Here is a 24,875-nt window from a genome sequence, read left to right as displayed (position 1 = left end):
GGAATTCCGGACAGAACAGAACCATCCGAAACACAGTCATTGGTGTCCAAGATATACTTAGAAAGTACATACAAACTTAGAAAAGTTGCATTGGTACTTGCCTGACCTGGCTGACATGGAATCGAACCCAATCCAATCAATTCATACTTAAGAGGTTACCCACTAGGCCACCGTGACTTTTTAATTGTTTTTGTCCCTTTGCATACGGAACCCTAAAACGCCCTCTTAGTTTACATGTATGTATGTGTGCATGATAGTTTCATTGTCAAGGTTAGATAGACGGAGGGTGAATTGATAACGAAAGATTGGTCTTCACAAAACTATCCTGAATTGATAAGCTATGCTTTTGGTTGTGAACTCTTTTGACCTACCGATTTTTACCGTTTAATTTTCAGTTTGTGTGCCTAAATCTATAAATAATAAAAATATATATTATAAAACGTGGTTTTAAAAAGTAATAGGTTTAGTACTAGCTTTAGAGCTTCAACTTTATTAATGATGGTGGTTCATACCTAGTACTAAGTGGGCTATTTCTATACCTATTAATCCTATATTATTTAGATTAATAATAGCTGTATCCTCTGGAAATTACTTCTCGTACCCGGACACAATACGCTGGGATAGTGTAGCTTATCAACAGTGAAAGGATTTTTCAAATCCGTTCAGCAGTTTCGGAGCCTTAAGAGTAAAACAAAAAGTTTCCTCATTATAATATTAGTGTAGAAGTACCAATAGATAGTACCTACGCATGACATTATTTTCACCAGTGTCATTAAACTGTGCTAGTGTGTAGTGCAATGACCCTGAATGTTTTGTTTATTAGCAAGTTAAAATATAACAGATAAGGTATTTCATAACGTAAACATTAATTACAAGATCATAATTAAAGACTTCTTTCTTCTTTAATTAATTCTTGAAAAAAGTCGTGGTGGCCTAGTGGGTAAAGGACCAACCTCAAGTACGAGGGCGCGGGTTCGATCCCAGGTCAGGCAAGTACCAATGCAACTTTTCTAAGTTTGTATGTACTTTCTAAGTATATCTTAGACACCATTGGCTGTGTTTCGGATGGCACGTTAAATTGTAGGTCCCGGCTGTCATTGAACATCCTTGGTAGTCGTTACGGGTAGTCAGAAGCAAGTAAGTCTGACACCAGTCTAACCAAGGGGTATCGGGTTGCCCGGGTTACTGGGTTGAGGAGGTCAGATAGGCAGTCGCTTCTTGTAAAGCACTGGTACTCAGCTGAATCCGGTTAGACTGGAAGCCGACCCCAACATGATTGGGAAAAGGCTCCGAGGATGATGATTCTTCTTTAATTAATTACTTTCATAATCTTACATCATCATATTATCATGGTAATTGCCTGGCCTGGAATTCACATACATTCGTACTTGAGAGGCTGGTCTTTTAACTGCTAAGCCAGAACGCAGGGTAGGTACCTCCCCTAATAGAACGTAGGGTAGGTACTTACTGCCGGGGCTGCGGGATTGTTCGAAAGAGTTACCGCGGCCCTGGTACATAAAAGGCCTACGACGGAACACGACAGTTTTTAGTCAGTAAGAGTCTGACACTCCCTCACCGATGCTAACTCACAGCGGGAGGGGGCATTTGATGATTTTTGACGTCGTTAAAAAAAAGGGTAGGTACTTAGGTATGTTAAAGTTACCCGCTGCGGAAATATCGCAAAATGCCCTTGACTACCTTTCAAATTATTAACCTGTACTACCTGCGTTTAATAAAATCGATTAACATTCTTCCTTATGAGGAGAATGGTCATCAGGTTAAATATAACAACGATGCTCATACGTACATACATTAGGTACCTATTTATAAGTAGGTACTAATATTGTAAAGCTGAAGGGTTTATCTCTTTGCTTGCGATAATCTCAAGAATTACAACACTGTTTTGAAAAATTCTTTCACTGTTGGAAAGCTACACTCTTCCCGAGTAACATAGGCTATATTTTATCCCAGTACGGGCAGTAGTTCCCACGGGACGCGAGTGAATCCGCGAGAAAACATCTTGTAAAAAAAAAAGTAAATGTATCTTACCTAGAAAGTTCGTTATCACTTTAAATTAATCACGAAACTAAGCGTGGTACGTTTTGTTTTGTCTATTTATACGGAGAAACTAATATAATCTTAAATAATAGTCAGTCAACGACTCTAAAGAAAGATAATTTTAATTGCTGTCACGATGACATAAACCCCTCACGTTGCAAACACTAACCACCTCACCTCATTATAAAACATGGTTTTAAAAAAGTACCAGTATTTGTACCAGGTTTAAACCACCATCCCGAAGAATATTTGTGGACTAATGCCCTAACTAAGTGTCACTAACAGCCAGTTTCTTCATCAAAAGTAAAAGCCAAAGTAATGTCTAAAGTAAAAGTAACGGTCAAATTAATTTTGTCTATTAGTTTTGCTGTCACTTTAGCCTTGAAAAAACGAATTTGACCTTTACTTTTACTTTAGACATTACTTTGACTTTTACTTTTGATGAAGAAACTGGCCGTTAGAATAAGGGCTTCCACAATAATAGCTACCCACTTAAACTTTGGTGAAAACGAAATTCTAATTAAGTGGTCCCTAAATGCCCTTAGGGGATCCCTAAATTTAGGTATTCGTTGGTGAAAATGTACATAAACCTATTACTAAAGCGGGTACTTTAAAAACCATGTTTTATAATAAGGTCTAAGAGTACCCTCACTGAAGACTAAACAGTCGGAAGACAGTTGACTTTAGTTTTTAACTCTACACCATTTGAATAAACATTTAGGTAAAAGTACACAATATTGATAGGACTTTTTACACAAAAACATATTAAACAAACAATTGATTAAATATTAAAATGTTTTTAAAATCAATTGGGTAAATAATTGTATTTACTTTGATTTTTAACCGAAAAATATTTTTAAACTGTCTTTTAAATGAAAAGTCATAAGTGCGTATCAATAATGAGGCAACATGTCTTTGTTTGTGTTTTTTTGTACCCTAAAAGCTTTAAAACGACAGAACCGATTTGAAAAATTCTTTCACAGTTGTAAAGCTACACTCTTCTCAAGTAACATAGGCTATCCATGGTAAACGGGCAGCTTGCTGTAAGGTATCGGCAACGTCGGGATTCAATAATATTAATATAACCGCTATAAAATCAGTAAAAGCAGTTTTATTTCAATGTCTAATATTCGCGTAAGTGTCAGAGATCAAAATATAGGCTATATTATTTTATCCCGGCACGGGCTGTAGTTCCCACTTAAAACGGCTAGTATTAAATATAATAATTAAAACTCACCGTTCCTCCCACTATGAACAATAAGAGTAGACTGCTCACCTCCATTTTACTTGCTATAATGACGAACTCCCGGTTCCGACCCTCTATATTAAACGCACTTATCGAAACATACGTAGCTTACGTTACTTCAAAACGCGCGAGTTACCGCGGCGCTGGTACAGTCAACTTCAGGTCAGTGGTAACAGTTTTATAGGAAAATCGTACTTATTACTATCGAGTTAAGGTGCATGACAGTTACCACTGATATGCAGTCTACTGTACATAAGGGGCTTAAGAAGGAACATGGTGGGGTTTAGTCAGTAAGAGTCTGACACTCGCACACAGCAGGAGGGGTCATTAAATGATTTATCACCAAAAAAAGGGCAAAATGTTTTCAGAATGTTTAGCTTATTAATGTTATGGTAAAATAGTGAATTTAGGTTTCGTGGGTACTGATAATCTTTGTAATAAATTCACAGTTAGAAATTAGAATAACTATGTGCATAATGATAACTAGTTGTTTCCAACGGTTTCACCCTCTCTTTATGAAGAGGCTAGTTCATGCACCCTGTAAAAAGTACCTAGACTTCGCTTTCCTACACTGATAAAATCGGTCCAGTAGTTTCTAACATCAGCACGTTACAGAGGTATTATTCAAAACTTAGCTTTCACCCAAGTTTTCACCGGCGTCCCAAGTAATTCTAAGCTATGATACAAGTTTCATCAAAATTCATCCAGATACATACAAACTAAACTACAATTAATATTAATTTAAAAACGTACTGTTATCTTGGAGTGAAATAACGACGGCCAAGGTCCTCAGATAAGCTAATAATGCTTTTGTTTCTATTTTAATATCATGTTTTATGAGTAAAAGCTGTCATTATTAAACGGTTTTATTTAGCTTACCCTGTTTGTTTTATTATTTATTCTTGGGTCAAATTTAGTAATTCAAATTTAAGTACCTTGCTGTTGTCAGATTGATCTGAAATTTGGTACACACCTTTAATTCCGATGACAATACAATATACTAATATCAATAACATTGTAAATCCAAAATGGCCGCCGGTACAAAATGGCGGATTACATTTTTTTTTTTTCCACAACCCCCTCAATATGGGTATCAAATGAAAGGGCTACTCAAGTAGAATACTATCAGCAACCCCAGAGGGGCCCAACAGGGCCAAGGCCTGCCTGGGCTGCGGGATTGTCCTGGTACTAGAAGGCCTACGACGAAACACAACGGTTTTTAGTCAGTAAGAGTCTGGCACTCCCTCACCGCTGCTGACCCATATATAGAATGAGGAATATTCGGTAGGCATTTTCATTAAATACTAAAAACAAGAAAATAAAAAATCGGTAAAAAAACTTTTAAGTTAAACGGTTTTATCTTATGTGCACTGAAAACTAGAAAATAAAAAAAACTGTTACTTACCTACCTACATAAGTGGTCCCGGTCATATTAGACTAAAATAAAAACGTGGGGGCCCTCTGAAATCCTACCTACGGCAAAGCATATCTTTATACTTTGGTAGATCGTGAGCTCGGCGTTCGCTGGTGAAGCCGCTACGGCTGATTATTGATTGTCAAAATCTCCAGTTACGATTATAGTAAGTAGAAATCCACACCTATTATACCTCTAGAAGAAAGTATTACAGCAATAGTTAGGTAATGGGCCCCACGTTTTTATTTTAGTCTAATATGACCGGGACCACTTATGTAGGTAGGTAAGTAACAGTTTTTTTTATTTTCTAGTTTTCAGTGCACATAAGATAAAACCGTTTAACTTAAAAGTTTTTTTACCGATTTTTTATTTTAATTATTTGCAACTAACTGTATTTGTTTGTACTGGTTTTAATAATTACTAGCTTCCGCCCGCGGTTTCGCCCGCGTCAAGTTCGGTTATATCGCGTTTCCAAGAGAACTCTTCAAAAGTCCGGGATAAAACTATCCTATGTTCTTTCTCAAGGTCAACTCTATCTGTGTACCAAATTTTATTGAAATCAGTTCAGTGGTTTAGACGTGAAAGCGTAACAGACAGACATACAGAGTTACTTTCGCATTTATAATATTAAAGTGCTATTTGTTCTACATCATCTACGTGGATGGATTTGAATTTACCCTTAAATTCAGCGGTTCAGCTGTTCTTGAGTTGTAATTAGTTAAGTTTATTTTTTGCCCTTTGTTTGTACAGATACATACTTTGTTTCTTACTTTAAACCAAACTTGCAAAGTCCACGAAAGTAATAAATATTAATTAATTATTGTTTATTTAACCTGTAATGTCTCACTACCAGGCAAATGACTCCCCATCTCTCTTTCACTAATAAATACCTATCATAATCTATACTAATATTATAAAGCTGAAGAGTTCGTTTGTTTGTTTGAACGCGCTAATCTCAAGAACTACTGGACCGATTTTAAAAATTCTTTCAGTGTTAGATAGCCCATTTATCGAGGAAGGCTATAGGCTACTTTTTATCCGGGTTCGTTCCGTGGTTCCTACGGGATGACCGCTGACAGAAGCTAGTATATTATAAATGCGAAAGTAACTCTGTCTGTCTGTTACGCTTTCACGTCTAAACCACTGAACTGATAAAATTTGGTACAGAGACAGAGTTGCCCTTGAGAAAGAACATAGGATAGTTTTATCCCGGACATTTGAACAGTTCTTTTGAAATCGCGAATAACTGAACTTGACGCAGGCGAAACCGCGGGCGGAACCTAGTATCCTATAATATTATAAATCAATATAACTAACTTTAAAAAACATGCTCACTTCTTATTTATACACCTTAGCTTTGTTTTATTAAAAAAAAAAAAAAACTAAAAAACTGCAGGCCGCCCTCCCGTCGCGTAAGCTAAGCGTGTTATTTACAAAAATACAAAACTTTTTGTGTAACCCCAAACTGGCTTACGTACGGCTACACATTGCGTTGAGAACTTATAACTTCTTATTTTTAAAAAACCCTCATTTTTTAAATATGAAGATATCGGGGTGGTTAAACTAGTTTTTACCTAAACTCCCCATTTGGGTAGACCCTTAACTAAAGGTAAACCTTCTTCGATAAATGCGCTATCTAAGATTGAAATATTTTTTCAAATTGGTCTGTTCTTTTTGACATTAACGCTTTCAAACAAACGAATCGGAGCAATACATATGTATGTCATCTATGTATAACATATTACCTGGATTAGACACAAGCTCTTCAGCTTTATAATATCTACTGTATACCTATTAGTATATATAGATTTAAAACTCATAAAAGGGTAAAAAAAACAAAGTTATATTTTTTAGAAGACTTTAATAAATAGAAAAAAGCCCTACTTAGTTATTCCTTACTCTAGTTATATTGTATAATCAATAAATGGCTAGGCATTGGTGATCGTATATAATAGTTTTGTTTATTTTGTACCTTTTACCCCTATTATAATTTAAAGCTCTTTTAGACGAAAAAAGAATCTTGAGTAGCAGTTGTTTATAAAACCTACTCGGAATAATTCCACATTTTTACATTCAACAATTTGTAGTTCAATTTACCAAACTCTGCGAGAAAAAAGTAGGTAATATTTCGAAGAGATTAATTTATATATATATATATATCATCTACAGTTAAACATCCCATTTAAATTATTCAATTTAGTACAATTTCTTTTTTTAATAAATTAAGAAATAAATAAAACATGAATACGTTAAGAGTAAGCTAGACAATTATTTTTAAAAGCAATTATGATGTTTGTACAAGACAATAAAAAACCTAATTGTTGAATTTTACAAAAATAATTACATTAATATTCTGAAAGTTACAAACAACAAAGTTATACGATACAAAATCTCAAAAAATCTATTCTCAATTTTAACAATCTTTGAATATTATAACATCAAACTAGCGCAAAATACAAAAAAAAAAACACATTTTTGTACAATTATCTGATAAAAAATTACTTCATTCAATTATCTGTCAATGTCAATACTGAATGAACTAAAAATAAAACCATTCAATCAAAAATACTGAGCCATTTACCAAGGTACAACCAACGCCATCTATTAGACAGCTAACGCACTACTATCTTCTAAAGACACCACATTTTTCTCAATTTCCCCAGAACTTAATTTATTAAAACGCTTCCTCTTCTCATCTTTATGATGTTTTTTATGCGAGTGAGATTTGTTTTTACGTTTCTTGTGTCCATGTTTCTTCTTTTTCTTGCTATCAACATCGTCTGAATTCTCTGACACGACGGCGATATGTACCGGCGCTTTGCGTCTGTTTTCTACCGGTGCCATATAAGTCGGTGGCGGCTCCTAGCAAGTAAACGGGCTTTATCGTATGTTAAGCTAGTAGTTCTATAGTTTTTTGAAGTTTGTAAGCAATTATGCATATGCAATTTTAGGGTGCGTCTACACGGTGCAAGTAGCCTGCCCATGTTGAGGCACATGCATTATAAAACGTTCGGGTCTAGCGACTCGCGCAAGTACCAAAGCAAATTACCCACCCGCGTGCTCTTGTCACTCGCGCATGTTAACTTGCTCCAGCTACATGCACCGTGTAGACACACCCTTAGATATTTTGTTCTTGAAATGGGTATTTTAGTCAACTTTGGGTATAAACAACATAATCGGTTGGATGAGTCTATTAACAGCACAACTCAAATGCAATGGAATTAGGAGTAAAAAAATCCAATCTCTGGGTAGCCTCTCGACTGTTATGGACTACAACCTGGTAAGTATAAGAAAGAAACAAGTACCTATTAGGTTAAGTACCATTGTAGACACTTCTATTTAAGGTACTTAAGTTTACCAAAATAGAATATTTTTAGTTTTAGTACGATACGTCCGAAATAACTTGGGTAATATCAAGTTAGCTCTTTAAAACAGTCAATTATGCATCTAAATTAAGCCGCTAAGTTATTTCGGACGTCTGTATAGTTTTTGCATCTGCATATTTGCGAATTATAAGCTAAGAGTACCCGTACACTGCAAACTAAATAGTCGGCCAACAGTTGGCACACTACAATCGTGAATTCGATCAATTTTTTTAGTTAGTCTGATACCGGACAACATGGGGCTCCTTATTATATCAAAACCCATCAAATTGATAATTAATCAAGATCGATCTTTGATAGATTGGGTTACATAGAAGACGTGTAAGGGCGGAGCTAGTAACGTTCCTCGTTCCCCAAACACCCGCAATTTCTCGCGCTGTCTTAAGAGATTTTGCGTTATGACATCTCCGCTAGTCATTTGTTCTCCGTGGCCCAAAATGTTAGCCGACTAAAAGTTTGGAGAGTGCGGGAGCTCTAATTACTTAAAAAGTTATAATTACCTTTGGCAAGTTGTTACGCCTCAAGACACTGTTGCTAGCATCACTGAAATATCCGTTCAAATTAGTGTCTCCGATAAATAGCGGTGGTTCAGTTGTAAAATCAGAACTATGCAGGTATTTGCTACCTTGTTTTGAACCCATCGAAAACCTTAAAAGAAATTGTCTTTGGTGTACAGTCAACTTCATGTCAGTGGTAACAGTTTTATAAAAATCTTACTTATTACTATTGAGTTAAGGTGCATGACAGTTACCACTGATGTGCAGTCTACTGTACAAGGGAAATATTAGCCTGAGCGGCCATGATGTCATTTTTGACGTTTTAAAGTTGGTTATCCTATTCTTGTGGTCAGCAGTAGAATATACAATCAAATTATTTTAAAATGTATAAATGCGATGTAAGAATGTTAAAACACATTTTATATTGGTAAGTAAAAGGTCTGTAAGTTATTGAAAACCAGCTTTTCAGCCCGCAATTTCACCCGCGCTCCGTGGCTTCTTTTACAGGCCCTGGTAAAATGTAGCCTCCATCTATGAAATGGCCTATCTAACCTTAAATCCTGCGTTTATCGTTTAAACAAGCAAACAAACTCTTCAAGCATAGTATATGTATTAGCATAGATATTGACTTGATAAGGAAAAGTTTGAATATATTACAGATTAATTATAAACCTTTTATAAGAGTCAGCTTCTAAGCTGGGGCGTTTGCCCTCCTTGTGGTGTTTATTATGGGGTCCTTCTTGCTCGGCAGACATTCTGAAAACATAGAATTTAGTTAAACACTATATCACTGTCAAATGGGTAAGAGTAAAGGAATAGTGAGTGCACCTGTGTCCAAGCTAATGTGCGTGCACTATAATATGTCCTATGCAGTTGGCTAATCTCCTTATATAAGAATAGCCGCCGTGACCGATAAACCAGCTAGGAGTCATCATCAATTCGGAAGGCACGTTAAATGGGTAGGTATCAGTTGTCATTAGAACATCTTTCATAACCACATTTTTGGTATGGCAGAAAATTTGAACTTTATCAAGCAGCCTACTAATATCATAAACGTGAAATGAACGATATATGTCTGTTCCTCTTTCACGCAAAAACTACCAGATTGATTTAAATGAAACTTGGCAGTTTTATAGCTTAATATCAAAATAATATATAGGCTCCTTTTTATCCCGGTAGGGCAGTAGCTCCCTCTAGAACCGTCTGAAACCGCTGGCAGAAGCTACTTCTCAATTAGCAAACTCCTCACCTCTTTTCACCGCTACCACCTTCCAACCCCGGTTTGACCTGATGCACTTTATCGCTCATCTTCTGCACCACGTGCTCAATATCTCTCATCCTGGTCCCAATAGCGTCTACTAGAGCCTGAAGGTTGTTCGGCTTCTCATCCTTAGGCACCAGGTTGTTAATTCCTGGTGCCTTTGGCTGGGTTGTTTCTTGGGGAGGGTATTCGGGTTGTTGGTAACTGGGTTCCTGAAAAATGTTCCGGTACATATTAACGCTATCATGACTTAGAGAGATTCAGGGTGGGATTTGCGACGTGCTCATAGAACCTCAATAAAATTTTGAAAAAAATCGAGGTTATGCCAATCAAAAAAGAGGCTATGTACCTAGTTGTCTTAGATGGATACATGGCTAAGTAATAGTCGCAGGGTGGCTCGATAGATCGAAGGTTAAGCAAAGCTTGGCGTGGTCAGTCCCTCGATGGATGACCAATTATGTCAAAATGAGCTCCTCGATTTTTAGAAGGCGTAGTGAAACTGTCCCGGTTGTCGTTTGTATAGCTTTGGTTATTTTTAAGGATAGTCAGAATACGGAAAAGTGTGGTCCAGATAATTGGATTGACAAGGTCAGACCATGCTCAGTGACATGATAATGAAACTGGAAGCCGATCCCAGCATAATTCTTCAGCAGTTCCGGGTCCTCTTGGTTAATTTTACGAGAAAAAGTACGTAAAGTAGGTAAACACTTACTGATACTTTATTTTCCATCTCCAAACCCTCGTGCTGATCATTCCATTGATTTTGGGGTATTTCAGTCCAAGCCACTTGATGATGAGCGTTCTGAAAACCAAAGGTAACCAATTAGACAAATCTTCTTCCTCTCGAGGAAGCTGCAGGTTTAGTTACCTAACGAGCCCTATAGTGTCAGTTTTGCTAGGTACATGACAATCAAACTAATGGGGTATGTTCTTTTGATTCGAACATGTGAATACCTAGTGCGAGAAGTAGGTCTCTAGGAAAGGGTATTCTGGAGCTGCGAGGAGCAACTAGTATTATATAACTAGAGGTTCATATTCGGATATCTGTAAGTCTTTTTCATAAAATCTACCGAATATATTTTGAAGAAAGTTGGCAGTATTATAGATTTTATACATAAGTAATGATACCATCATCATCTGCTTAGATTTTTTCCAACTATGTTGGAGTTGGCTTTCAGATGCACCTGAATATCAGGGTTTTACAAAGAGCGACTGCCTATCTGATCTCCTCAACCCAGTTACCCGCACAAACCGATACCCCTATATATCATAATGGTATATAGGCTACTGTTTATTTATGTGCAAGCCATGTAGCCCTGACGGTATATGCTGTTTTTCAACATTCTTTGAATAAATGATTTTTTATCTAATTTGATTTTATTGATTTGGTAGTTCTCTGGGGCGCGGGCAGGTAAATTGAAGAATAATATACATACATGAGACTTTGGTGGTTTCTGTGTGGCTGCAAAGGTACTGCTGAACAGTTTCTCCTCAGAGACTTCTTGAGGCTGCAAACATTTCCAAGATATCAGAAACCTGGATCTAAGAAACTAGAGGAAGGCAGACATAGGTCCTGGACCATTCTACCTACCTCTGGAACGACCTGGCATGAGAATAGTAATAACTTACGTACCTAAAAATAAAAGAAATAAACCATTGTATTTTGGAAATACCTACCTGCCTAGCCTTCTTCTTTTCATGTAAAGGGATCATTTTTGGGGAATAAAAAACTGTAAGTACAAACAGTAAGCGGTCTCTTTAAGAATATTAGATTTTTTTCTGGCTAATACCTCCTTTTGTCTTTCTCGAGCGCCAGCATTCTGCCTGAGAATCGAACTCAGGACTATATTTTAGCCGACATGGTCTAGCGTTTAAGTATCGAAACCTATCTTGTCACGGAATGTCCTACTTCATAGATGTTTTATTTCATAAGGGGTACAACCATACAGACAGGTGTGTCGAGGTACGCGCTCCTCAAGGAGAGTCATCAAACCGCACCGGGGCCCACCATTGCCAAGGCCTGCCAAGGCTGCGGGAATATTCGAAAGAGTAACAGAAGCCCTGGTACATAAAGGGCTTAAGAAGGAACATGATAGGTTTTAGTCCGTAAGAGTCTGACACTTCCTCACACTGCTAACCCACAGCGGGAGGGCATTTCATGATTTCCCATAAAAACGGTCAACCATACTTGTGATTGTAAACGTGCATGAAGAAAGTCTTTGTTTGCATAAGCTAGCTCGCGCTCATTAGCGGCCAAGTCGCCGGTAAGACTCACCCACTTATGAAATACAACATCTTAAGCTACAAAATGTCTCTATCATTAAGCGCATACCGTGGCCTCCTCTACATCCAGTGCTTCTAGGCTCGATTCAGGAGTTCCAAGGTACTTGGAGGTCTTCACTGGATGCTTGAGTTGAAGTATTGAGGCCTCGGGCGCCACTTTTGGTTTTTTGAAGTGGGACTGTGATGGTAGAAAATAAAAAAGGGGTGGTTTAGATCCTGGAGAGATGTTTTTGTGTGTTCTAGCTAGCTACTAGTTTATTTTGAGTTTAATTTCTAAAGATTTAAGCTGTAATTTGCAAGGATTGTTAATGGAATGCAAAGCTATATGGACCTGTTAATTTGCATGCAGTGTTAATATGCGAAAGTCAGGCTTGATGACATATACAATGGGAAAAAATAACTTGTATTGAACTGATCCTGGTGTTATCGAATAATATTGTGATAAATTAGAGTTACAGACAATTTAGTGTTCCTACTTTCTTTTACTAGCTTTCAACTTTAAAAACCCACAGCTAAATCGGTCTACCCATTTAGTTAAGAGGAACATAGCGGTCAAACTTATAACATCCATCTTTTTCCATCGAGGGTTAAAAAGACCAATCTAACCAAGGGGTATTGAGTTGCCCGGCTAATTGGGTTGAGAAGGTCAGATTGGGCAATCGCTTCTTGTAAAGCACTGGTACTCAGCATCCAGTTAGACTGAAAGCCGACCCCAAAATAGTTGGGAAAATACTCGGGACTCGGGAGATGAGATCATGATTAAAATAAATGATTAAAAATGCCTAAGTTTACCCAACGAAAAATCATCTATTAGCTTTAATTTGAGATAAAAACACTTACTTTTTCAGTAGCCGTTTCTTCCATATCAGGCGTTTCAGGTTTTTTATCATCTTTCTCCTCTTCGAAGAAATTAGGCGACGGCATGGAGGGCGAAGTCTTTCTCGCTCGCTTGTGTCTAGAGTTTTCACTTTTTATGTGAGAACGCCTGCAATACTCGAAACGGGAGATGGTAGTCTACATGGTGTCTTTGGTAAAAACTTTAAAACTTACAACTAAGGCAGTGTTCAAACCAAACTGACTGTCAGCCGCCGAATGTCAGCGTCTATGCATATTACACATAGCGTAGTCGGTTAGATGTGAACGAAAAAGCGAATATGTATGAAAATACAATAAACTGCGGAACGTTCGCTCACTTTTGGCAGCTGACAGTCTGCTTGGTTTGAGCACAGCCTAAGTCATAGACTCCACCAAAGTGAGTTAGGCAATTTTAAGAATATTTTTTTTTCTTGGCCTGTACTGTCCCACTGCTGGGCAAAGGCCTCCCACCAATCAGGGTTGTAGGCATCCAGGCCATCCCGCCATCTCTTTCGGGGCCTATCCCGCAAGAGAAGAATATTTAATGGTATAAGAATATAATAAATAAAAATTCACCTAGTGCCACCCTCATATTTCTTGTGTGATGATGATGATGATGAAGGCTCTTTAACCTCATTATTAGTAGACAGAGCGATCTGCAATCAAAAACTTGAATTAACTGTTTTATAAAAAAAAACATATGCCATTCTTGGACTATATTTTAATATATTTTTTTCTTCTCTTGGATTAACATATCTATTCTGTATTTACGAAGCTTTAAAAATATCCCACACTGCGCTCATCAACGCACATGCCCAGCGCGGTTAGTATTGGCAAATCTCCCTAACTTGGGGGAGACAGCAGTCCAAGATTCAACGTTTTTAGGTAATTTTAACTTTTCGCGATATGTCAATTTGCGTCGTGGTGGACTAGTTTCTAAGTTTGTATGTACTTTATGACCGTGTTACGGATGGCACAATTAACTGTAGGTCCCGGCTGTCATATTTTTGGGTTGCCCGAGTAACTGGGTTGAGGAGATCAGATTGGCAGTCGCTCCTTGTAAAACTGACACATAGTTGGTATTGGTACTTTATTTGTTAAATTATAATTAAATTGTAATAGACTGCTGTGTTGCTGAGAAGTTTGTTCTTCACCGCTTCTTTCCAGCCATAACACTACGAAGTGGTGAAAGGGCATTTTGGGGGTGCCGTTTTCTAATTTTGACGTGAAAAAACTAGAATACTTCAAAAGTTTTTGACTTTGACTTTCAATTTTAGGTAAGTTAGTGGTGCCGATCACAAGTCTTCTGATATCAAGCTCCCTTGTTAGATTACCACAATATCAGGGGGCGGTTGAGCGGCCCGCGGCACGATTTCATTGCAGTCAGGGTCAGAAACTGGCTTCTTGCCTGAACGTAGCACCTTTTCGTGGGCGCCTGCATCCGAGTCTGATTCGGATAACTCGTACACTGGTCCTTGGTCTTGTGTCCTGTGAAATTCAGTTTTGTTAGTTTAGCTTCCTATGGAGCTGTATGGGGATGGATGGATCACCCTAGGGTTGGCTGGAGTGAATGTCTGTGGCATTAAGTCCGCCTGTATAATGAATTTTTGCATAAAATTAAATAAATAATTGGATTGGGATTACAGCCTTCTTCGATGAATGGGCTTTGTAACACTACATTTACTATATTTTTGTAACACTAAGTTTTTTTTTAATCGATCCATTAGTTCCTGAGATGAGATTCCTAGCGCGTGCCAACAAAATCAACTTAATAACTCTTATAAAAAAAGAAAACTCTCGGTTTACGCTACTAGATGGCAGGATCTATCTAACTTCTGAACATCATCGGCATCGAAGAATATAATATTATACATATTTTTATACTAAGTACCTAACCTATATATCTATATTTCTATGCAGACAATTTTTAAGTACTGTATAAATAAGTAGTGATCGTATACATATTTGTATCATTTATTTTAGGGCCCTAAAATCACCAGATAATTTTTATCTGAAGAATATTTTTGAAGTTTTGACAGCTTTTGTATAAAAACCGCAATATTCATTCCTCAGATGGAAGTTAAGTGATGCTTGAAAAATCAGCCTCCAGTCAAATAAAGAAATTGAGCATCTATAATCTATATTGAATAGAATGTATTTATTTTATTTTGTTTTCCCATTTGGCTATGATAGGTAACATAAAATTGCTTTTCATATAATTAAAAGGATAGGTAAATGATAAATAAAAATTCAAACATTATGAAAAAACAACCATTTTTATTTACCATTTAAAACCATCCAAACATACAATCATTACATTTATTTATTTACACATACATAATATATGTACTTATAAAACAGACTTTTTTCTCAGAAACTCCTTAGTTCCTTAACTCCTGTTGGTTTTTGAACTTACTTGGGTAGGAATGTGGAGTCAGCTGGTGGTGGCTTCTTCATCTTGTACATGTGACTCCACGGGGCCGCCGGTAGCACCTCCCAGGGTTGACCCAGGACTCTCGTCCACACTTCTCCTCGAACTACCACTAGACATCTGCGGAAAGATTGCTCTATTAATCATCATCATCAGGCATCATCATAGATGGTAAACTTTGGAGGAGCTCGTGGCTTGGTAATGGCCGCGCCAATCGAGCCTTCATAAGATTAAGCATTATTTGATGCTGACGGTCTGAATAAATGACCTTCTTGTTACTATGACGAGTTCCTCTGTATTTCGGAAGGCACCACGGTAAATTGTGGGTCTAGGTTGTAGATAGGCTAAGGGTAGGCAGACGCCAGAAAGTTTGTCAATCAGTTTAAGCAAGGGATATCTTCACAGATTACCAAATAGTTATAAGTATCGTGTTGCCCGGGTAACTGGGTTAAGAAGGTCAGATAGGCAGCCGGTCTATGTGGCACACTGGTAATCAACTGCATCCAGACGAGCATATAAGACGCCGACCCCAACCCAACACAAAACAACTTGCAAAAGGTTTAGGTGATTGGTATGATACTACCCTTTTTATTTGGATGGCTAGGAAGATGTTGATTTAACGACTTCAAATTAGGGACACAAAAAATGGGTTTTAAAATGATGTACAAGTTTCTCACCTTAGCCGAGTGCAACAGAACGGGAACTGCATGTTGGTATCTTCGACAACTTCTTCACACTCGATGGCAGACTCGGGAGCCTCTACTCGCTTGCATCTGGATATAATGTAAATTATAAGTATTATAACTTAGAAATGGATGATGTAGAGCTAGATAATATAACAATTATCTAGTGTGCATCCCCTTTTTTATGGGAAATCATCAAATGACCCCTCCCCCTGTGGGTGCAGGGAGTGTCAGACTCTTACTGACTAATCCCATCATGTTCTTTCTTAAGCCCTTTGTGTACCAGGGCCGCCGTTAGTCTTTCGAACAATCCCGCAACTCCGGCAGGCTTTGGAACTGGTGGGCCCAACTGGGGAGTAATATGCGTACTCAGATACGAAAGTTTGTAGGGATGTATGTACGTCATAACGTATAGGGTACGTCCTACCTGTCACCCAAAATGGTGATCGGGTCAAAAATGTTGATCAAGAGCGTAAGAGCAAATAAATATTTTTAGTTTGAGTTTGAATATTCATATTTATTTAGTACAGTAGGTACAGTTTTTTTTTAGTACAGTGACCGACTACAGGTTAAGACAATCAAGACAAACAACAGTTAACATGCAGTACATAAACCTGAAGACCAATTATTCCTGTACATAACATTCAAGGATTAATATGCTTCGTTAGAGACAGTAAAGTTGAAGTACTTAATATATCATAAGACTCTATCTAGACCCACTGGCCATTGGAACAGTTTATCCATCTCTTTTGATATCAAAAGAACTATTTCCTAAACAAAGTAACTTAGTACAAAACTTACCCAACAGTATATATAGCGAGGTTCCTCCCTCCGGGCTGACATCTGTGCCTGGTGCAGGAGTAAGCATCAGCCCACTCTGTGTACGCCGCATGTTTCCTCATAGTCCTAGGGTCGGTGCAGTCTGTGGACAAAGGAGACATTGTTAGTAGTGACTGATAGATAACCACTCGTGCCAGATTAAACATAAATACCCAGAGTAGCAATTAGGGCTCTACTCCTAAGGGGACAACGTATCTAGTTTTAACTTAAGGGTTCTAAAAGTTCTATGCCACCGAACTGACATTTCTTTTTCACTTTTTATTTTATTTTAGTTTTGTTTTATTTTAGTTATTGTGAAGTCATTACAGTTCTGAAAAAGTTAAGCTACTAGGTGAGAAATGTACCTACAGGCCCACTTATTATAAAAATAGGTATTAACAAAGCCTGTTAATCACATTAAACCGATTTCAAAATTCTTACACTGTTGTACCTCAAATGGGAAGGTATGGATGAAAAAAACATGCTGAGCCGATCAAAATTGGAGGTAACAAATAATAAATTGGGAAAAATGCAGTGGAATCATTTGATGAATTCTTTCATTGTTGTAAAGCTAGGTACACTCTTCCCGAGTAACATAAGCAGGCCATATTTTATCACGATACGGGCAGTAGTTAGTTCCCACGGGTCGAGAATGAATCCGCGGGAAAACGGCTCGTCAATAATAAATTTGAGATAAAGTCAGTGTAAAATGATACACCAAAAAACTGAGATGAAAATCATCTGGTGTGAAAACTCTGAAACCCAAAACACGTGCAGAGAGCAATTGTTTGAAAACATACCTACAGCCTCTATCGAACTACACGTCAAAACAATGAACTTAATTCTGATATTTAACGGTAACTGGCTTCAATAGAAGGTAAAAAGGGCCTGCCTTACGAGATCTTTAAAAAGATACCTTAATACCTGTATTTGGAGTACCTATGTGTTAAATTGTAGGTACTGAGTCCTGAGTATCATTTGTAGGTACTTATATCTTTGGTAGTCTGAACCCAGAATGTCTGACAATCACAGATTGCCTGGGTAACTAGGTTTAGGAGGTCAAATCAATCATTCTATGTAAAACACTGGTAGGTACCTACTCAGTTTCCTGGTTCTTACTGGCTGGTTAAGACTGGATTCCGAACCCAACGGAGTTGACAAAAGGCTAGGCAGATCGCAGATGGATTTTGACGAAACTTGGCAGTCATATAGCTTATATATATAGACTAGTTTTTTTGTCAACATGCGAGAGTTAATTTCTTCAGGATATATGTAGAGTAAACCGCGAGTAGAAGCTAGTAAATAATAAATAAATGGATATCTACACTCTGAAGTGTGGTTTGATGTGGCGTGTTTCCCCTTGTGTTTTCCATGACCAGAGCCGCTGTCTGCAAACAATTGAGACAACCATGTCATTTTCTATTCAATTTTAACCATCTTCCCAAAAAGGAGTAGGCTTTGTTAAGGGAAATCTTCAAATGACCCCTCTCGCTGTGGGTGCAGCGTGAGGGAGTGTGAGACTCTTACTGACTAAAACCCATTATGTTTCTTCTAGAGCCCTTTATATACCAGACCGGTGTAACTAGGAGTAGGTTCTCGAGTTTGGATGTTTGAAACAGATAACTACAGACTGTAAAAAAATAGTAAAACCTCATCTGTGATCTGCCTAGCCTTTTCCCAGTTATTTCAGGGTCAGTTTAAAGCCTTTTTATCTACTTTATGCAGCTGAGTAGGTATCAGTGTGCTACATGGAGTGACTGCCTATCTGACCTCCTCAACCCGGTTGGGGACTGTCTACCCGGGATAAAATAGAAAGCAACATTTTTTTTCGCGGCATATCAATACGTGAATTTGGATATACTTTAAGGAAATTCTGGCTTGTATTCAAAATTACCAAAAAATGTCTGATAACTTACGAATACTACCTACCTATGGTAAAACTATTTCTATATTTCATCTTAAAATAACAGGGATTTATCGATATTTAAGGGCAATTTAAATTCAAGCTTGGGCATTTTAGTAACCCGGTAATTTTTAGGTAACTCATTTTGCATTTCGGGCATTTTAAATAAAATGTTAAATTAAATTAACAAAAAATATCTTACATTGATCCTTATAGTTCTCCTTGTCAATCGCAGGCCCAGCAGAAACCAAGGCAATTAGGCCCAAAATTAATAAAATCATGTTAAAAATTGACCGCGCATTGGCTGCGGTAAATGCGGTGTTTTCAAATGATTAGCACCTCGTTACTGGTCAACCTTTGCAACGAGTACAGTTGAGAAGACATTGCAAACAAGAAAAAATAGTTTTTTTTACGGCTTTCGTACTTTGAAAATGTGTTTTTTGTTACTAGATTGTAGGTTTGTGGGTTATTTTATTTGTGAACGTGTGAGAAGTTTGTGATAGTGTCCTAAATTAATCTATGCACCTTTATGTACTTAGGTATACCTATACATATAGCGTAAGTATTATATCTCAGGAATTACTGGGCCGACTGAAAAAATATTTCAGTGTTAGATAGTCCATCTGTCGAGAAAGGCTATAGGCTACTTTTTAGGGTGAGTAAGTGGAGAAGTTAACATGAGAGCATTGCGAGTGACACCGCTGCTGGTGAAAGCAAATTATAAAAGGATGTAAGAAAGTATGAAAGTAAAACTGATCATACCTTTTCTTGTTAGCTAGATATCTTGAATACAAACATTGCAGATTTAAATAGAAACTTAGTTACTTTAAAAAAAAGAAGAAATAAAATTCATTAGATAAATCTCATTCATTTACGTGATTTTTAGGGAAAGTAAGAAACACAAGAATGTTATTTTAATCCTTAAATAATTGTAGGTGCAACCAACAATTCAATTTAGCAAAATTCGTTCATGGATACCTGTTTAAAAAAAGGTCCCATCTAACGATTCTGTCATCGATTGTACTTCATATCAAGAACAATACAAGAGTTAAATACTTATTTACAAACCCGAGAGCACTGTATCCGGTTTTTTTCTTTGAATAAAAGTTCAAAAAACACCTATCACCGGGTTGAGAATGTGAAATCTTCGTACCTAAATAACACAATATTGTCAGCACCTTCTTTTGCGTGGGAAAATACGACTTGTCTCTTTGTATCTAGACCTTCTTTCTTTGAATTTATTTGTGATTCTTTAAAAACAACTTCTACATAGGTATACTTTAAATGTACTAATAAATATGCAATAGTTATTTATTGAAAAACTGTAAAAGACTGTAACGCCATCTTGAATTCGCAACTCAAACTTAAGCAACTTTTTATCAAGGATATATTTAGACTTACTATATTTTATTGCTCTTTTGTACTTACAAAAGACCAAGTTTCCATAAGTTGGCGATAGTACCTAATTACCTATAGCAGATCATTTTCAAGAATATTTATACAATGTGTCCCGGGGATAAGTGACCGCCCGAAATTTTTTGAATATTTGTACAAAATTAAGGATAATTTCCTTTATATTTGGGACTTACCGCCTTTGGTTTTTTCTTAATGATTTTTAGTAAATACTGTGACGTGCTGCAGTTTTTTAAGATATTTCCTAAGTTTTTACATCTTTTTAAATTCTTTTTTCTTTATTGACTAGCCGACATCATAGTTTATCAATTAAAATTATCAAACATAACAAAAATGTAATAAAACATTTATTAGAAAAAAATGAAAATAAAAATTCAAAGAAAATAACGCCTTTTTTTCAGTTTTTTCAAAATAAGTCCAATAAATGCCCCCTTAATATCACTTTCTTTTAATTTATTAATAAACTACATGATATTTCCTACAATAGCTCACAGCAATGTTTGCTGCTATTTCAAACAAATGCAAAAATACAGTCAGTTGAAATTTGAAAAAAAAGAGCAAAGCCTGTTATTAACAGGCCTGACAATAAAATTTTTTTAATGATTTTTTTCAAAAATATAAATGAAATTATCCTTAATTTTGTACAAATATTCAAAAAATTTCGGGCGGTCACTTATGCCCGGGACACATTGTATAAGTACCTACTTTTTATTGCATTAAGCAGCGCCATCTGTCGCCTAGTAGAACGTTGAAAATTTGTCTCGTTTCATTAGTATCTTTACTCCCCGCTAGATGTCTCTGTGCCAAAGTAGATACTGAAAACATAATTATCTGGGTGAAGTATTTTTGGCATGAACTGTAGAAAACGCGGGTAAATTGGGTGAAACCTTGTGATATTTCCTTACGAGAAATAAAACAAGAATAACTTACTTTCAAATCTAATTTATTTACACTAAAAACTAACGAATAAACCTTACAATTTAATTATTCATTACAATTAGGGTCAATTCACACTGAAAGAGCAGCGGCCGGCAGCGGCCGGCAGCGGCCGTAATTGCAAGGGATTGAGCGTGAGCGCGGCGGGCCGCGCGGCGCCGCATCGCGCCGCGCTCTTACATTTTCCGTGCTCTTACGGCCGCTGCCGGCCGCTGCTCTTTCAGTGTGAATTGACCCTTAACAGAAATGCATTGTGGTAATACATAGATTTTCACAATTTATACAAAACAAAAACTATTTTTAATACACTTACGTTATACGTAAGTAAGGATACATAAAATATAGTCTTAAAAACGAATATTCATTTAGGACAGCTCAATCTGGCTAGCAGATAATCTTTATAACAATTTATGTTGAACAAATCTTAAACTAATAAGTGGTTAGGTTATTTTAACGTATACATTCATAGCGGCCAACATTTAATATTGTCTTTTTTACTATCTAAAAACATCGAAATACGACTTTTACCAACATAAAACTTTTTTGAGGGCAAATTTTTCAATTAATTATCAGTTAACTTCTATCTCATCATTACCCGAGCCTTTTCCCAACTATGTTGCGGTCGGCTTCCAGTCTAACCGGATGTAGCTGAGTACCAGTGTGCCACAAGGAGCGACTGCCTATCTGACCTCCTCAACCCAGTTACCCGGGCAACCCAATACCCCTTTACTTTTTACTGAGGAACAAATATAGCAGTTGGACATATGTTCTATACAAAAGCTGTTAAAACGTCGAACATGTTCTTCAAATAAAAGTTATCTGACGATTGAAAAATCGGCCCTAAGAATAACAATAACATAAGATTAATATTTGAGTATCAGAACTTAATTTTAAAATGTACTCAGCTTAGCTTAATGTCGACAAAATGGGGTTAAAAATGATAGCTGTGAAGTTGGCAATGAACTTTATATTGTGCATGCTCGAGCAATCAAATGACCTCAGAGAGGCAAACATATCTGATGAACGCTGTAGTCTTTTGTTCATATATTTTGATCATAATTCATGAACTCACTAGTTGCAAGTAGCCACTTCAGATTGGCATATTTATTTGACAAAGATCTGTATATTTATTTACTGTAGAAAATAAAGGGTACCTAAACAAGGTTTCTTTCAGTGTCTGTGATGTAGTTTTTCATACTTGATAGTTTTTCTTTTGATTTCAGTTCTCAATGACCAATTTCTCTGTTTTGTATAAATCTCCTACTAGAACCTGTAAGCAAAAAGTTAAATTATTAATTATATTACTTGTGCACTATGCTTATAATATCTATACTAAAATTTAAAAGCTGTAGAGTTTGTTTACTTGAACGTGGTAATCTCAGTAATTACTGGCCAGGTTTGAAAAATTGATAGAATTTGAGTTTATTTATTACTGGCTTTTTCCCCCAGTTTGACCGTAGTTTTAATTCCATACATGGATAAATATTATAGGCGATATTTGTTACCCGAGGATGGTAATCTGAACCGATTTGAACAATTCCTTAGTAGTTTTGGAGCCTATTGAATGCAAACCAACAAGATATCTTCCTCTTTAAGATATTAGAAAAGAAATAGATAAAAACCTTTCTTATTTAATAATTAATAACAGTGTAGTATATAAGAACAAATTTTTACCTGTCGTTTTATAACAGCAAGGTTCTCTGTGGCAAAGTCATATTGTTTCTTTATTAGTTTAGGATCTGTGAGCGTTTTGTTGTCTCTGAATGCATCCTTTACTCTTCTCAATGCATACGCCCTGGAAAGTGAGAAAATTATAAAGTTAATTTTTCATTAAGTAAGATCATTGTTTGGCTAGTGTCCCAACTATGTTGAATTCCGCTGCCAGTCCGGATGCAGCTAAGTACTGACTACCCATAACAACTGCCAAAGATTTTAAAGATAATACAGACTTCAATGATGCAATTAAACCTTCTCGTAAGTCTGATAAAGACCATGCTGAAAACCACATCAAAGTCAGTTCACCCAAACGTGAGATAATCCCGCACAAGCATACATACAGATCAGAAATCAGAACCTTGTAAACCATGAAAAAAAAAACTTTAATTTATGCCATGTGTCATTACATATTATTACTGTGACCTCCCATAAATGTGTTAATGTATAACAATTGTATGTTTGAATGAACAGGTGTTAAGTTCTGAACAAATATTTAGAGGCCAAGTTTTTTTGTAACATTGTAACAAAAAATATTGCTATTCAATCAAGTTGAATGTAATTCATCATCATCTGCATAGACTTTTGCACTGTTGGGATTGTCTACTAAAGTAACTAAAATAAATAAACTTAAAATGAACTTGAACACAAAATAAAGTATTTTAGAGGTCAAACCACCATAAGGTTATCTAAACCTTCAAATAACTACTAATTTGACCGGCATGACTTCAAAACAGTTTGATAAGAACTGAACTATAAATAAACAAATGATAATTATGATATCATTAATAATAGCTTGCTTTTAGAGATTGTAAAGTGCATATTGTTACTTATCAAAGAGCACCATCATCGCCTTTTTCCAACTATATTGATTGCTGGGGAGTTCTTCCCAGCAAAAACACATAGAAAGTGGTGGATTTCTGACTTTGGAAAAGTGCTGTTTTGCAGGTAAGTTTGAATAAACGAATTTTGATTTTGATGGCTTCCTGTCCAACCGGACGCAGCAGAGAACCAATGTTTTAAATGTAAAAACTGCCTATCTGACCTCCTCGACCCAGTTACCCGGTCAATCCGATACCCCTACCTAAAGCTGGTTATAAGACTCTCTGGCTTTTGACTACCCATAGGTAACAACTGCTAAGAATGTTCAGTGACAGCCAGGACTTACAGTTTATAGTGCCCTCCGAAACATGGACATTGGGGTTCGAAGATGATATACACTTAGAAAGTACATACAAACTTAGAAAACTTGCATTGGTACTTGCTACAGTCTGACCGCAACGGTTGAGGAGGTCAGATAGGCAGTCACTCTTTGTAAAACACTGGTACTCAGCTGTATCTGGTTACACAGGATGCCAACCCCAACATAGCTGGGAAATAGGCTTTTCCCAGCTATGTAGATGCTAGATGATGATGGTGTTATTTTATAATATTTAAGTCAACGGCAACTTCTATAATTATTTTCAGATAGGTACCACAAAATACCGTTCGTATCATAACAAAAAAGCACTACGGTGACGAAATACTAAAAATACTGTATGTAATGAAACTACCTCAATATGGAAGCAAGACCAGTATACAATAGTACGGTATGGAAGCAAAATCAGTGTATAATAGTATAGAAATATAGTAAATATACCATTTCCCTTCAATACGAAGGTTTTTCATAGGAAACAATAGCAATTATTCTTCAGTAACCTTATTATTTTTTTGTGACAGTGAGGTTATGTAATAAAAAAGCTATTTAAAGAATTTACCTGAAGTTGTAGTTAGGAAACTTGTCAGCTTCTCTCAGAAGAACTCTGTACATTGATAGAATTTGTTGCTTGGTGACTCCTGAAGACATTTTTTCTATATTTTTCTTTCACTTTCCGTAGTTTTCCAGCCGCAACGAACGAAATGAATTTGTAAATAAGATGGTGTTACGTTTCACGCAAAAATCGTTACATTACTTTTCATTTAAGTAATAACATTTTCGTC

At 36.6% G+C, this 24,875-nt stretch overlaps 2 protein-coding genes across 2 annotated transcripts; both read right to left on the bottom strand.

Moving 5' to 3' along the window:
- Positions 1–7,219: 7,219 nt before the first annotated feature.
- LOC110384667 (uncharacterized) lies at positions 7,220–19,157 on the bottom strand. Its single transcript, XM_064041924.1, has 14 exons — positions 19,036–19,157; positions 16,913–17,033; positions 16,106–16,201; positions 15,414–15,548; positions 14,332–14,485; positions 13,574–13,653; positions 12,983–13,127; positions 12,192–12,320; positions 11,296–11,367; positions 10,572–10,661; positions 9,848–10,071; positions 9,271–9,354; positions 8,602–8,749; positions 7,220–7,580 (listed from the first exon to the last, which is right to left on the bottom strand). The coding sequence occupies exons 1-14, from the start codon at positions 19,112–19,114 to the stop codon at positions 7,323–7,325; spliced, it is 1,815 nt and encodes a 604-aa protein (XP_063897994.1). The 5' UTR covers positions 19,115–19,157; the 3' UTR covers positions 7,220–7,322.
- A 2,690-nt stretch (positions 19,158–21,847) lies between these two features.
- LOC110384651 (LYR motif-containing protein 4B) lies at positions 21,848–24,821 on the bottom strand. Its single transcript, XM_064042084.1, has 3 exons — positions 24,653–24,821; positions 22,857–22,977; positions 21,848–22,452 (listed from the first exon to the last, which is right to left on the bottom strand). The coding sequence occupies exons 1-3, from the start codon at positions 24,739–24,741 to the stop codon at positions 22,402–22,404; spliced, it is 261 nt and encodes an 86-aa protein (XP_063898154.1). The 5' UTR covers positions 24,742–24,821; the 3' UTR covers positions 21,848–22,401.
- Positions 24,822–24,875: the final 54 nt, after the last annotated feature.

Source organism: Helicoverpa armigera, chromosome 27 (assembly GCF_030705265.1).
Source record: "Helicoverpa armigera isolate CAAS_96S chromosome 27, ASM3070526v1, whole genome shotgun sequence".
In the NCBI taxonomy this organism is placed as follows: domain Eukaryota; kingdom Metazoa; phylum Arthropoda; class Insecta; order Lepidoptera; family Noctuidae; genus Helicoverpa; species Helicoverpa armigera.
The sequence above is the reverse complement of the archived record's forward strand: the minus strand, read 5'-3'. Positions and strand labels throughout refer to the sequence as shown.